This window comes from Dryobates pubescens, chromosome 12 (assembly GCF_014839835.1).
Source record: "Dryobates pubescens isolate bDryPub1 chromosome 12, bDryPub1.pri, whole genome shotgun sequence".
Taxonomy (NCBI): Eukaryota; Metazoa; Chordata; class Aves; order Piciformes; family Picidae; genus Dryobates; species Dryobates pubescens.
The window spans coordinates 17,311,973-17,327,606 of record NC_071623.1 but is presented as its reverse complement, the minus strand read 5'-3'; the positions used below and the strand labels follow the sequence as shown (position 1 = coordinate 17,327,606).

At 41.5% G+C, this 15,634-nt stretch overlaps 1 protein-coding gene across 5 annotated transcripts; it reads right to left on the bottom strand.

Annotated features, from left to right (window-relative positions):
• Nucleotides 1–207: 207 nt before the first annotated feature.
• U2AF1 (U2 small nuclear RNA auxiliary factor 1) lies at nt 208–14,745 on the bottom strand. Of its 5 annotated transcripts, XM_054165738.1 has the most exons (11): nt 14,639–14,722; nt 13,203–13,739; nt 12,075–12,162; nt 11,815–11,871; nt 9,927–9,957; nt 9,254–9,320; nt 5,040–5,089; nt 4,420–4,518; nt 2,991–3,124; nt 2,561–2,653; nt 208–631 (listed from the first exon to the last, which is right to left on the bottom strand). In XM_054165738.1, exons 2-11 carry the CDS (start codon nt 13,387–13,389, stop codon nt 496–498), a joined length of 942 nt encoding a protein of 313 aa, XP_054021713.1. In that variant the 5' UTR covers nt 13,390–13,739; nt 14,639–14,722; the 3' UTR covers nt 208–495. The 5 variants fall into 5 exon arrangements, with proteins under 5 accessions (XP_054021713.1, XP_054021714.1, XP_009904118.1 ...); XM_054165739.1 differs by lacking the exon at nt 13,203–13,739 and having other exon boundaries at nt 210–631; nt 14,639–14,745; XM_009905816.2 differs by lacking the exons at nt 9,927–9,957; nt 11,815–11,871; nt 13,203–13,739 and having other exon boundaries at nt 210–631; nt 14,639–14,745.
• Between the last annotated feature and the right edge of the window lie 889 nt (nt 14,746–15,634).

Sequence of the window (15,634 nt, the reverse complement as noted above, 5' to 3'; positions counted from 1 at the left end):
TTTAAATGTGCCTAAACTAACCTAAATAAGCAGACAGCATAGCAGAAAAGGGAAACTTATGTAACTGTTTCTTAAGCAGTATATTATTTTTACTATGTATATAATATTTTATATTATATACACACATTTTCATCAACAGTTCAAATTATATCCGAATAAAAAAACCCCAACCAACCAAAAAAAAATCAAACCCAAAAAAAAAAACCAAACAAAGGGGGAAAGAAAAAAAAACCAAACCAAACAACCACAAACCCAAACCGGCGCTCCTCCAACACATTTACCACCTTTCCCTCAGGCATAGTTAATCCATGTATTTGTCAAGATAGAGGAATGACAGTTAAAAAGACTCCCCCCACAAGAAACAAGTTACACAAAGAATACTGTATCACTACAAATTTTTTATTCAGAAGCCCATCTTTAAAAAAAATCTCATTATGAACTTGTTTGGTCAAACTACAACACTTTCTAGCAGACATACAGTAAAAATGGCATGGCTCAGAATCGACCAGATCTTTCACGATCTCTTGATCGCCTCCTATCACGTTCGCGTCCTCCTCCACCACCACCACCTCCACGACCACGATCTCTGGATCTAGACCGGCGTTCACGGGACCTTGACCTGGATCTATGCCTTCAAAGAAAGTGTGAACATTTTAGTGTTTCATCCCACCCAGCCATTCACTTACAGTACCACACAGCAGAACACTTAAGAATTTAAGTAATGAAGGAGAAGAAAGACAACGTGGCATTAGGAGGATTGGTAAATTGGCACTCAGGCTGCCAAGCCATCTATTTACAAACTGAACAGAACACAAGGACTCAACACACACTGCTAAAAGCCTCAACTCTTTGCTGCCAGTCACTCATTATAACGGATATGCAAAACTTAAGGACTGAGGCATGCAGAAGAACCAAACAGTTACACAGCTGTTAAAGAAGCAAGAGAAAGGGACACCTGCTTTTGCAGCTATGAATAGCTCTTAACAACACACTGCAAAAGCCTACAGCTGTTTCTAAGTCCTTTCCTATTAAATCAGTTGTGTTAATTGGCAATTACAACTTGGTGGGGTTTTGTTTGTTTGTTTTTTCTTTCCTTCCACCACTCTTCCCCTTCCCCCCATTCCAGAAGCATTTGCAAATAATCTTCCTTGCCTGAGCCTGATGACATGAATTCAGGAAGAAAGCTAAAGTCATCCAGACTGTACTGTTAAGGCATCTACTATGGATTTAAAGTTTACATGGTACTTGTCAAGGGAAAGAGTGGCCTGAATATTTTGAAGCATTTTAGAGAAGTTGATTTGATAAGATGTGCAACCAGTAGTTTTTAAAGGGCACAGGAATCACAGCAGAACTAAAAGCTCAAGGAAGCAAATAGTACAAGTCCTATATTTGTAGACTATTGCTCTATGGTGAATGAATTTGGGTTGGGAGCATGTGTTGTGACAAATTTTACTGATAGACACACATACATAACTCTTGCACACACTGAACTGCCCTGGGCTATTAAAATCATTCTGTGTAAAATTACTTTCAGGTCAATCTAGTCTATACTATCTACCCATGAAACCCCACTGACACAAGAATGATTTTTTTTCCCCCCATCAACCCTTACTGCTAACCTTTGCCAGCTTTAGTTTCATGAAGAATTGAAGTAGGAAAAATAAGAAAACTGCATGGAGGATTCAGCTCTCTTGTTTTAACAGAGACTGAAATTGAGGTATATGTAAAAGAACCCCATTCCAAAGCCAAACACACACATCTTACATTTCTTGCAATAAAAGGTGATACCTTTTAATTAAAAGTTACTAAGTCAGAGATTCAGGTTCATAAAAATAATCACAAAAGCCAGTTAGAGAGCGTAATTTGCCTTTTTCATAAAGTACTCAAACTCCTTGAAAGTTTGCACTTTTATTTAAGGTACTACTGATTGAGGTATTTCGGTAGGTATTTAGGCATAAATATGGGTGCCTAAGCAACACAATCCACATTTTCCTAAGTTAAATTCACCCTCAAAGACACTGCCAACTAGAAACCCTTCTAGGAAAAACACATTCATGATCCTAGGCTCCTTCTGTGATAGAAAGAAACCTACAAAACTGCTTTATTTGACCTACAGATACCCTTGATTGCATAACACTGAAAGCAGCCAATCTGATCCTGTCAGAATTCCCATTAGCCCAGTAGCCTGCTTCTAACAGTGGCCACAAGCAACTACATTTAGAAGAAAATAAAAGAGAGAACAAGCACTTATCCCAAATAATGTCTGCCTCTAACTGTTTGCAGTTTGGACATTTCAACCACAAATACATTCCATGTACTTAGTAACTCAGTGAACATCCTCTTCCTTTAACCCTGTTTTCTTTTAAAGCTGTATAAACATTCAACATCCATAGCACCACAGAGCAAGCAGCACCACAACTGGTCACTTGATGCTCTGTCACTGGCATGCATCATTAAGCTGTCTAAGGAAAAGCAAGCCAGTTTAAAAGATTTGGCTTCAAAACTTTCAGCAACTGCTCCTTGATTTACATGCTTCCATTGTGTTTGAAAGTAAACTTACTTTTTACGACGACGTCCATACAACTCACGTCTTAGCTCTCGAGAAATGGGCTTCAAATGCATAAAGTTGCAGAAACCTCCTCGTGTACACTCCCTGAAACAGAATTCATGAGACAGTTAGAAATCTCAGCTTTACACTGTATAAGCTTGCCCAAGCTCTACTGGTCCTCTAGTCATGTAATAGCTGATCACCTCTAACATTAAAACCAGTGAATTGCAAGTACCAATTACTGACACCAACTCATTCCTAGATCAATATCCTAAAACTATGGCAGAAGCCAAGCAGTTGAATGCAGGCCTTGGACACTAACATTAACAAGAGTGGTTTTCTTTCTATATTAAGCCACACGAAAGCCGCACCCAAGCACCCACCCTGTCTGTGCAAGCATTTCAAAGATACCGTCATAGGCAAAGAGCAAGTCAGTGTTTACCCCATTTCATACTGACGACAACAGGCCTCTCTGAAATCAGTCACAGGTGAAAGCTCAGCATGAATGGGCTGTCCATTAAACCAGCGGTTGTTCAGGTCAATCACAGCCTTTTCTGCATCCTCTTCACGGCGAAACTGAAAGTAAAGTTAACATTCACTCAGGTTGTATATAGAGAATAAACAAAAGCAGGACCAGGACTCAAAGCTAATTAAAACACATTTTATCTTAATTATCTGCTGTTTGATCTTTCCAGTTTTGTGGCTTGTATGAGAAGATATGATGGCTTAATACACCTTTAATCAAAGAGAATGCTTAAGAGTACTTTCTAGAACATTACTGCTCCAAATGTGTTCTTTTCTAAACATATGAAAGAAACTGCATGAGAACTGAAGCTCTCCTCCATGTAAGTGGGAATTTGCAAAAATCTGATCCAGTTTTATGATGGATGCAAAACTCAAATTTGAAATTCCTATTCATAACTTGCAAATTTTAAAACCCCTTTTATTTCTGATGACCTACACTGCTGAGAATTTTAGGTAGGACAGTATTTTTTGGTTAAGGGAATGAACAATAAAAATATATATAAAAACCCCAAACAATTAAAACTCTTTTACACATCTTCCAAGACAGTGTACACAAAAATCCTGCAGGCGACAACTTTATGCTCCTTGTTCTGAACATACAAATGCTTTTTAACAGCTAAACCTAAGTGCTCTGCTTTGCACCAGAAACTCTCCAACTACTGCCCAATATAACTTGGGTTGCAAGACATTTGGTTTAACTGCAAAGATAGAAAATAAATTTAACTGTTGAAAATAAACATTTTCTTGCTAACAATCCTCTGTCCATTACAAAGTGCTTAAAAGCCAGCGTAAAGGGAAGACAGATCCCAAATTCCATTCTCACAGGTAATTAGCAATAGAACAAGAGGCAATGTCCTCAAGCTGCAACAGGAGAGGTTTAGACTGGACAGTATGAAAAATTTTTTCAGAGAGAGTGGTCAAGCATTGGAACAGGCTGCCCAGTGACATAGTCACAATGCTGGATGTGTTTAAAGGTTGTTTGGATGTGGTGCTTGAGGATCTGGTTTAGGGAGGAACCTTGTAGAGCAAGGTTATCAGTCTTTTCCAACATGAATGTTTCTGTGATTCTGTTAAATTAAACCTGGCAAAGTAAACAGTCCAGCAGTGTTGATCATGCATTTGACAACGTAAAATTAAGTGTTTATCTATATAAATGGCACAGATTTTGACTACAAAGAAAGCTTCTCATCATTTCTTCATCTATTAATGTTTATGCTGTGAAGTTGGAGAGAAACTAATATCCTGGAGAGCTACTCTTGCAGAATCTACAAGCATTCAGTAGCTTTTAAAAGTATACATCAATAAATACCATCTCTTTTGAGGACAAAAACGTCTCTTTATCCTACCTTTACGTATACATTTCCAACTAGATGATCGCCAAGGTTATCACAAACGTTCATCTCCTCCACTTCACCGTATTTTTCTTCCATTTCTGTGAAGACCTCCTAAGCACAAATCAACCAATTAAAAGTTTGCAGCGCACTGGTTTTAAGTACAGAACTGTTGTATTTAGCTGTAAAGATTATTTTTTTTCACAATTCTGATTGGCCTATACTGTGTCCATCTCTAAGTACAGGTCACAGGATACAATAAAAAGCTATGGAAAGCACTATGCGTACAGTATTCACAGAATACAGGAGACACTGAAAATACTACAGCTAAGTCACGATGCCACAGTTGTAGTTTGATTCTATACAAATAATTAAGTTATATTTTCAATATACAGGAAATTATGAAAACACTATGACCCTTAATTGCTGATTTAAGCAGTCTATGACAAACAGTAAGAGTTAAGGCCAAACTAATCAAAGGTTACAGAACTTCCAGAGCTAAGTATTTCCTGGTAAGTTTTATAGGAACAGCTGCAGAAACAAACCATCTGACTGTGCTATGCACTGAACACATCCAACTCACAGGCTGACAAACCCACATATGCTTTCATACATTTTGAGCATCTTTTACGTACCTCAAAGAATTCATCGTAATGTTCCTGCATCTCCACATCGCTCACGGCACCTATAAGAAATTGAGATTCATATCGATTAGAGCCTATAGATAAGGAAGAAGACATTTTGATCACACTACAAACAATCTACAGAGGCCATCTGGAGCATTAAAGACACCATATAGCATGGAGCTAACTAACAGTAATATTAAAAATACTTGTGTGTGAAGAGCTTTGAGTCCCCAAAGTTTACGTCAAGACATTACTGACATGACCAAATTAAAACAAGTTTTAATCAGAGCCAAACTTCTGCACCACAAATTTAAAGGGGAATTACTTTGAAGTATCACTTAAGTTTAATGTACAGTCCCAGTCTCTAATTTTACCTAAACAGAAGGCAAGTGCTTTGAACATTTGTGTATTTTAAAAGACAATTACAATTTAGTTTTCCTTGTCTTAATAGGCAGAACTTTAAGATGTCAAGCTCTCCAGCACCTACATTACAACCTGAGAGTTCACAATCTACCATTGCCCAGAATTCTTTTAAAATTTACTCAAAACAGACACTGGGAAAAGTGTGGCATTTCAGTGCCCTCAAAGAAGGGCACTATAAGGCTTTGCAATCAAAAGCAGTTTTCTAGTTTAAGTATCACTGAATATTTGTGTAGTCCTGCGTAATACCTTTTAGTGCAAGACAAGCCAGTCACGTGTTCAGGTTACATGGTTTTCAAGTTCCAAGCTGGAATTTACAAATGAGCACTGCTTGCCTGCTGCTCTAGAAAACGATGCAAGTTTGGCTGATTTTTCGAAGCATTTGGTATATAAAAATGAATTTATTTTTTCCAGTCTACAGTATTCCAAACTCCATTAAGCTGTGTATGTTAAAATCTAACATATTAGCTCTTAGCAGTTCAGTGGTTTATTAAGATAAAGTGGAGCAGTTTTAAAATGAAGCCTGTATTTCATGCTAGAAAAATATTCTCGCCTTTAAATTACAGATGCTACTGTTATAGTTTGCCGAATGTGAAAGCCAAGAAACGCAGCCAACAAAGCTGTTTTTTTGGTTTTGGGTTGTTTTGGTTTTTTTTTTTTCCCCACTTCACGATGCTGCGAGAAAAAGAGATGCTTTGGGCTCAGGCCTTTTTGGCTAATATTGCCACTGGACAAACTTTACATTCTTCTTCCAAGACTTTAATATTAACCAGCCACACTCTGTAAGTGCAATTACTTTTCTTCCACCCAGGTCACCTCCTGAAGAAGCGCATAGGGCACTTGTTATGTAATTTATACTAACAACATTTTTGCAATTGAAAGATGTTTGCTTCCAAGAACTTTCTTCTTCCCTGTGGTTATGCAACAAATTAAGGAATAGCAAACATTAAACCAGTAGGCTTAGATAGTTTAATGCTTAACTATATTCCCAAGGTTCTACCAATGCCACTGGTAAGAGCTTACTAGTACCTACCTAAAGGTCTGGGGTTGTTTTTGTTTTGTCTATTGGGTTGGGTTGTTTTTTTAAAACGCACTGGACAGGGGCTCACTAAGCCACACTGGGAATCACTACTTTTTACCAGCTGGACAAGTGCTAAAAACTTTTAAGGAGATTCCATTAATCAAGTTAGGAGATCATAACAGTTAGTTAATGACTACTTAAATGTCCTTCTGAAGTGGGAAGTAAAGTACACATACGCACAAGCTTTACAAACATCCATACTCCAGGGCTATCGGTATCTAAACCTTGACAAGCCCAATTACTAATTACTCAGGAAAACTATTGCTGTTCAAAACTAAGGTTAATCCTCTACGACGGCAATAGAAAGGAAGACAGTTAAGCAACAACAGAAGCATTAAATAGCTACCCAAGTTATCCATTTAAAATACATGCAGTACTGAAGTAGGGACAAATATCAAAAAACCAAGGAGCCAGAGATTTCAGCAAGCCTACTGGTAACAGAGCTCCAGCTCTACCACAGAAGGTACAGTCAGGCTCTCTTACAGAGCTTGTCAAGAGACACTGGAGCTGGATACCGGTATTTAGAGCACTAGAAAATCTGTCCAAAGACTCTTGCAGCTGTACAATCTAAACAGCTCCACAGACCAATCTGCCGTAACTTTGTGCAAATTAGTTACCAGCGCATCGGTGATTTAGCAACAGAGTGGAAATACCCAACTGTGTGTTTTTTGGTTTGCTGACACAGCATTCACTACTGAACATCTGCAACAAGAACACCTACAAACCAACAGAACTGTTTAAGCATCTAAACAAAATTATGTAGGTCATTATGCATCTAGCTTGATTGTGTGACAAAACTCTCTAATTACTTAATTGGGCCACTACTACTTTTAGAAGCAGAAGAGACAGTGTTGACTTTAAAGTGGCTGATTTCACAAAGTATGTCTAATCAAAAGCTGGTAACTAATCTGAACTAGTCTAGAATACAACATTCAAAAAAAAAAAAAAAAGCCAAACAAAGCTTTATTACCACACAGTCAATATTCACTTCAACAAGAAATATTAGTTAGAAAATAACACCAATCCTTTTTGGTTCTGAAATTATGACTATTTAAAAAAAAAATCTTGTTCTATTGTTGATGATTCAACCACAGTATCAGTAATCGCCGATCAACAATCATGATCATTTAAACTTCTGCCAGTCTCACAGTAGCTGTGTTTCTTTTAATACCCATTCCTACCTCACCAGGAGCCATTAAATTACTTCATGACCATACCCAAATGCCTTCCCCTCCTCAAAAATACTTATAAAGATATATTGGGTTTGGAATTTGAATTTTTGAAGCATGGAAGGAATCTGAAGCATGCACCTATCCAAAAAGGACAGCTGCCAGAAAGGAAGCATTTGTCAGAGTATTCTTACAAAGTAGATTCTAAATGGAAGCTGCATTAACCTAGGACAAGTTTCTGCATGCAGTCTGAAAAGTTTCAAATGAAAGTTCTCTTTAACATTTACAGAGCAGGACAAACGTTCTGGGTGAAGTCAGGGGGTCACTGTCCTGTTCTTTTAGACACTGTAATCTAAGGGACAGCATAAAACATACAGAAAAGCATCCCTAGGATGCAGCCAACAGGCGGGGAGAAAGGAAGAGGAAAGAAAGCAGTGCAACCAAGACTGCTTTACAGGGGAAGAACAATTTAAACTCTTTTAGAACAGATGGTAGAGATTCTCCCCATAGTTTTGGGAGTAGGGACAGGAAAAAAAAAATAATGGTATTTTTGGTTTGGTTTCTTTTTTGGTGTGTTTGTTTTGAACACAATTTAATGAAACGTGGTCAGTTTGATCTGTTAAACTAAAATGGTAGACCAGCTTAAGTCGACACTGAGCTCTGACAATCAAGCCCAGGGAACCAGTGAAGGAACTTGTATGAACTTACAGCGCAAACCGTCAGCAGACTGGGAAGAGTTTTGAGGGTTACGGTAAATGTTCAAGAGGGCAATGGTCTGAAATACAAAACGCAACAACTTTATATTATGGAAAATAATTTTAACAAGAAACCGGTTTCCTTTAGGGTCGCTTTAGCCGAGTCTGTGCTGAAAGAGAGGTGGTTATTCTCTCCCTAGAAGGAGAACTTTCACTGAGATGGTGACCTTTCTGAATCAACCTAACACTGTAAAGCAATGGAGATCTCATGATACTTCATTATTGTATTTGGGTTTTTTTATTCACCAGTGTTACTATGCATGGTTTCAGGCAGACATGCAACAGATGGCTTCCAAACACAGTATTCAAATTACAACTTGTTTGAATTTGATTTTACCGAGTTGTTTCTTAATAGCAAAATCCCACAAAAGGAAGCAATACAATAATTACAGCATAACATGAAATCTCCATTTTCCTTAAAAAGTTAAGATGAAGAAAAACCTCAAGTTTTGGGAAACTTACCGTACATCATGTATACACCTATTTATTTGGTTTTGGGGTGCTTTTTCTTTTGTTACATCAAGAATTTGAGAAATGTCTGCAGTGTTACTAAGAATGTAAGCTTCACTTTGCAGCACAAGTGAGCCTGCATCGAGTCCAATTTATGCAGTCAGTTCTACATTCTGAACCGCACACATTTGCCAAGTTCTTGATCTGTGCGCAAGGAGAGTTCCGTCACTTGTCCTGTTTGCAACAGCTTTATGTCAGCAGCTCAGAAGCCAACATTATTTTCTCATAATTAGGAGTGGGCTCTTTAACACCATTCTTTAAAAAAATTTCTCCAACTGTGGGACTTACAGTGTGAGCCGTCAGCCGTCTGTGCACTGTTTTGGGGGTTACGATAGATGTTTTGAATCAAGATGGTCTGCGGGGAAAAAAAATAAAAAGGGGAATTCTACTGGCTGCTGTGCATATAATAGACAATTGCAAAGAGACAACTTTTGCTTGCAAACAGCTAAAAGTAATATTTTATTCTTAAAGAATTCCTCTCGTATTTGCAGAATATCTTCCAAATTGCATCCAGACCATCATATTATGAAAACAGTTTTAATTAACCACCAAGAAAGAGCTGCGTTTGTCTCAATGGCTATCCTCAAAATGGGAGTTGCGAGGCACAGTAACCTGAACCATGGTATTATGGAGATGCCTAACTTTCAAGACCAGATCCATTATTGTGAGTCTTGGGCAGTGGGGGGCGGGGGGAGTGTGGTGGAGAAAAAAAAAAGTGTTATGTGCACAGCATGTCATACATAACGCCACAGAGTCTAAAACGTTACACCAGACAGTAAGGTTTTCAGGTAAGAGCTACGTCTCGTTTTGTGCATCAAGAATTTCTTGGTGGAATTTCTGTTTAAATAATATAATAGCATCATAGGTTCACATGTTTCCGATCCTTCAAATAAGGACAATATCCTTTTAGCCCTTCTGCTTTTTACTTGAAGAATTAGCCCAGGCAGACTTGAAACCTTACATTTGTACCGTTCTTCTTAAAATCAAGTTGTCTGAAAAAACAAACCATGTTTAAGTTAGTAAACTAATATTACAAAAAAACTCCAAATGTCCATATCACTGTAAGCAGCTCAAAAATTGAAATCTGATTACTTAAAATACAAGCTCAATGTTAGTCAATACGAATCGCAACCCCCAAATAATTTTAGTTTACACATTATTATTAGTCACAGTAAGAATTCAGAGCTTAAGGAAGTCAAAGGACCAGCAATGTCATACCTACATATGCTGCCCCCTTAACAGGTAAAAAAAATTCAGAGCATCACATTGAAAACCACATGATCATTTTATAGTGGGTATGGGTCATACCAACCAAAGCTTTGTGCTTCCACGGCCCAGGTCTAAACTATGTTTTAGCCTAGGACTGGAGAGAGCCAGAAACATGCATACAGTCACAATGTTTCTGCTGATCAGTAGTAATTTGATCGCCCTGGATTGCACCACCTCTCCTAACACAGCTCTTCTATAAAGTAGCTGCCCCAGCAATAGCAACAGGAGATAAAAATATTGTGCCAGGAACCTCCCATTAGTAAGATACCTGTTCTTCTGTTTTCTATCACAGCTGATTATCAATATGCATACAAATAAAGATTTCTGTAGGCTTAACTACACATATGCCAAGTATGTTAAGGATGTTGCAACACAGCAGGGCTGCCTGGTGTGATGTTGTGGCAGCCTCAGACATCACTGGATGAATCTTACAAGCCCAGCTGACCCACTTCAGGTAGCACTGCTAACTGCGGCTTTTAAAGCAATGCTGAAGGCTGCACTGAGGAAAAAAAATGTTGTTGCACACAGAGGACTTTTACAAGAAAAGAAATGGAGTTTGGGTTTTGTTGTTTGTTTTTGCAGTTTTTGGTTGGGCTTCTTTTTGGTGTTTTTTTTGTTTGTTTCTGTTTTAACCTTAATGACTACTCTGAAGTTGTCTAATTGAAGACTATTTTCTAGCAGCCAAAGACCTAAATTCAGGTCTCCAAATAACTGATCATATTTCAGCAAGCTCTCCATGTAGGTCATCGAGCCAGAATAGCTTTGAAATTTGGAAATACACTTTGAGATCCAGAAAGTAAAAGTAGAAAACTGATCCTGTAAGTGAAGTGGTCCCCATAGATCAGTAACCTAGACCATTCTCCTGTAGACCTCCTCCTGCCTGCTCACACACTCACAAGTTAACTTCGAGTACTTGCCTCCCAATTTCTCTGCAAACTCACACCACTCTTGTCAATTCTGCTTTAAGTCAGCTAAAATTAACTTATAGGACTCCACTGCTACGAAAACTTGACCCCTGCAGGCAAAATTCCTGATAATGCAACAACTCTCAGACACTGCTTACATCATATACAATTCTGCCAAAGAAATCTATCTACCTGCATACCTTGACAATCAGCAGTGATAGAAAAAAGTAAAGCACAGTTCTCCAATAATGTAATTTCTGAAAACTACAGAGCTCATAATAAAAACCCTATCACCCACTGCACCTGGTTTTTAATTTTTTTTCTTCCCCTCTCTGGCAGACATGCAGTCACATACCATGTTTCTAACAGTATTCATATAGCCAAAGATTACTTAATCTGTCGAGTCAACAGACATGTGCAACCAGGCAGGTTGTTTTTAAGAAACAATTCTTCCACAATCAAGAGTAGTATGGAAATTACTGTTGAACCTTATGAGCCTGGGTCAGAGAACAAATGTATCGACAGATGAGTTGCTTTTAATTAGTTTTCTTCTATTGTATGTACAAAAGGCTCAAGTTCACACCTCTGAGATAGGTGGAACGGGCTGCCCTGGTTTGTGATTTAAAAACCTGGGATGGTTTAAGTGCCTAAACACCACTGAGAAGGCACACTCACCTGAAAGTTAGCACTGGTTGGTCTCTACTACAGGCAAGCTTACAACAGCATCGCTTCCTGCAGCCATTAAGGGTGACAGGAGATAATTAGAAATGCTGGGAGAAGTAAACTGAACACCCCCAAAAGAGCAAAAACCCATATAAACTGGGGCCAAAACTGAACTAGTTTATCTGGAGCTCGGTTATTATTCACTTGTATCTGAGAGTCTATGCTTTAAAGAATATACTTCCACAAGAAAGAGAAACAAAAGGAGAACAAACCTGGCTAAATGTTGGTTTGTTGTGCAACCGAGAACATCTGTCTCCATGACGACAAGCTCCAATTTTGAAGTAAAATGAACAGTTGACTCTGCAAATAAAATTAAATATGAAAGTAGTTATGTATTAGAAAATATTAAGATGCCATTCCTATACAACATCTGTTCTAAATGCCTTTATAGTAATGTGGAGAATATAAGAAGTATATTCAAAACAGTATAGGAAGGCATTCAGTAAAACTGCTCACATCCATCCATTCTTCTTTACCCCTAGTTTACAAAAAGTCATCTTATCCATTTTGCCCACTGCTCAAACCCCATTCATGACACCACTATGGGCAGAAGCAATCACTACTGATTTACTCTTCCACTTCTCCATTCTTGCCTTTGTATCTGTTTCACTGGGTGATGGGAAATAATGTGAAAAATAGTCTGTAGAGTTATGCTATGTAATTGTGTCATGTAACCTGCTAGTTCAGGCAATACAACCAGGTTTTAATCTCACAGTTGCACCTCATGTTTTATAAGCCATCTGTTTAAAGTTATACTACACGGGTAACTCACACCACTGCCAAAATACTAGGAACAAATTCAGGTCAGAGGAAAAAAATCATGTTACAGAAAGAACACACATAAGCAAAACAAATTCATTTAATGAAGCCATTTCCATGAATTTAGTTAATAATTTTAAAAGGAAGCCTTCAAACTTTTCTTGAATTAACTACCAGCTAATAGTACCTCTAAAACTATGCTGGTTTAGGAATGCTAGTAAAAACCTCTCACACAAGTGTTAATTCACATGGAACGATGACAGAAAACCATTAGAAGCGTAGTTACCTTGACTGGGAAAACTGAATGCAAAATTCTGAAGGGCAAAGAAACTATGGTGGGCTATATACAAGTAAGTGAAATGTAAGAATTTTCCTGGAAGAAAGGTTATTATTCCCAAGCTCACAGTTAACACCAATTCTCTCCACAATTCTGTGTAATCAACATCATCTCATGGAGGGGAGAAACATTAAAGTACTAAAGCGTAGCTGATATCTAGCAAAACATTCTACTGTAGAATTGCAACATGCTTACTGTTCATCACGTTTTTGAAAGTATACACTTAGAATTACGATATACTTACTGTCTTTTCTGAACTCTATCCTGAAATAAAAAAAACACCTAACTATAGAATTTCCAATACTGCCTCCAATTTCCACATTTTCTGGAGAAGTCTGCTTGCTTTTTGAATACAAAGACCAGTACAGGAATTCCATGCTCGCTGTATTGGCACGTACTAACACTGTTAAAACGGCAATGCATTCTATCATAAAGGATGCTAAGTAACAGAGCTCAAGAGAGGCTGCCGATACTGCTTTTCTGACAGACGAGCAAATTGGAACCAGCTTGTAGCACTACAAAGTAGAAAGAAAACAGAAGCCCCACGGCCAGGGGCCGACAAGAGTAATTTAGTCCAGTAGCACATCGATGCCCCCTTTCATTTTTACGAGTGGAAAAACACGTTGGTTTGGTCAGGCCGACGGTGACCAAATTTTCGATAGGAGGGTTTTGTAAGTACGCTTCCAACAACCAGAGAAACTAGAGGCGTTCCCGACGCGTGGAAGGCTGCAGGCAGAAGCCTGAGGATCAGGATGCAGCAGTCGGGGAAATCCTCCGCACCCTGGGGAGGGGGGAGAAATAACCAGTCGCTGTCCTTGCAGCAGAGCGGAAGCTCTCGGGCTGCTGCGAGGCGCAGAGACACGAACAAAAGGGGAAGAGGCCCTTTCTGGCAGGAGGCGGTGGCGGCGGGAAGCTCGGCACCCAACAGCCCCGACTGCTCCCGCCCGCCGCCAGAAAAGCGCAGCCGCCAGGAGGGGGAGGGGGGTGGGGAAGAGGAAGGACGAGGGACGGCAACGCGCCACGAGGTTCGGGCACACCCGCATGGCGGCCGGGGAGTGAGGGGAGGGAAGGGGAGGAGGAGAAGAAGAAAGTCCCCGAAGAGCACAGACCCAGCCCGGCCCGGGAGAGGAGAGGGAAGCGCATGGGCGGGGCCGGCGGCGCGGGCACGCGCAGGCCCCACGCGGCTAGGGGCGCGCGCGCGCCCCCACCCTTCCTCCTCGTCCCCGGCAGCGCGCACGCGCGCTCTAGCAAGGGGGGAGGGGAAGAAGGCCGCTGCCGCGGGCCCGAGAGAGGCGGCGGGGGAGGGGGGGTAGATGGGGGGAGGGGGGGGAGGGGAAGGCGCCCGCCTCGCTTCCTCCTCCCTCCGCGGCCACGTTCCAGAGCGGGGTGGTGGCGCGAGAGGGGGGAGTGCCCAGGCGCACGTCCCGGTCCCGGGGGTGCCACGGGCTCCTAAAGCGGGAGTGGAAGAAACGGGCCGGGCCCCGCCACGGGGAAGGAGGGAAAGGTTGGGGGGGGGGGGGGGAAGGGCTGACCGCCACGATCGGAACAGGCCGCCCGGGCGGGCGCTGCGCGCCCTCGCGCCCCGCGGAACGCGCCACCCGCCTCCGGCCTCCCTTGAGCTCCCTCCCCGGGGCGCCGAAGCCGCGGGGATGGCGCGGGAAGTAGGGATGGGCCACTCACTTGTCCTTCTCTGTTCCGAAGATGGAGGCCAGATACTCCGCCATCTCCCACCGCCCGCCCGCCGGACAGCCCGGCGCCGACCGCGCACGTCACAGCCGCAGCGCCGGAAACACTTCTGCCAAGCCGTGCGAGGGCGGGAGATGGGGGGAGCGGTGCTCCTTGCGCATGCGCGCGGGGCCGACTGCTCCTCCTTGGGGGCGCGGCCTGGGCCGGTTTCACTCACCCCCACCTGCGAGGAGTTGCTTCAGCTACGAGGTGCCGTTGCTGCGCACGCGTTGTGCGGAGCGGTGGTGCAGCTGCGCTGTGGTGGAACAGGTTTTGCTGCCATGAGATCTCTGTGCTGTTCTCCGGGCCGGTGTGTGGCTGCCGCCAGGGCTAGAGCAAAGGGGAAAAGGCTGTTGTGTACGCCGAGAGGTGGTGCTCTGGGGAGGGGCGGCAGCAGCCCACCAGTGACTGAGTACCCTGTGGTGGGATGGAGACAGCTCTGTGGGAGCTTCAGTCATTTCTACCTAGAGAGACTGGCGTGTGTCTCGCCAGAAGTGTTGCATCGATTAAATCCTGTTATACACTCCCAGCTGTCGGTATTGCTGGACTGTACTATACCTCCTTGTCCAGATACGTGCCTAAGTATCCCAATTCCACTTTCATATGCTGCCATGTGGTGTGGCCATCAAGAGTGTTGTACTGAAACATCTGAAGCAATCTCGCCAGAGTAAGCTCACAGCAGAAAGCGGAACTAACCAGTGGCTCAAGGAAACTGGGAGCCTATGATGGGTATTGAAGCACATGGCCAAGGGACAGTCTGAGAAAAAATGGCCCAAGGTAGGCATTTAAAAAGGGATTGCTGAGGCACAGCATTTGGAGCAGTTTATGATAGTTGGGAATGATGCTGCTTGGAGGCTAAAGGTTCTCTCTGCAGTTACTTGTCAGTACAAAGGACACTGTCAAGAAATCCTAATTTAGGCCTTTGTTGTTTTGACTTCAAGTGCTGGAATA

What these genes read in the sequence shown, in the direction of transcription:
- U2AF1 (XM_054165738.1), bottom strand. Translation starts at nt 13,389, where the DNA reads ATGATAGAATGCATTGCCGTTTTAACAGTGTTAGTACGTGCCAATACA. An exon ending in TGTCGTCAGTATGAAATGGG is followed by an intron (nt 2,654 to 2,990) that starts GTAAACACTGAC and finishes ATTCTGTTTCAG; the next exon opens with GGAGTGTACACGAGGAGGTT. An exon ending in TATGGACGTCGTCGTAAAAA is followed by an intron (nt 632 to 2,560) that starts GTAAGTTTACTT and finishes CTTTCTTTGAAG; the next exon opens with GCATAGATCCAGGTCAAGGT.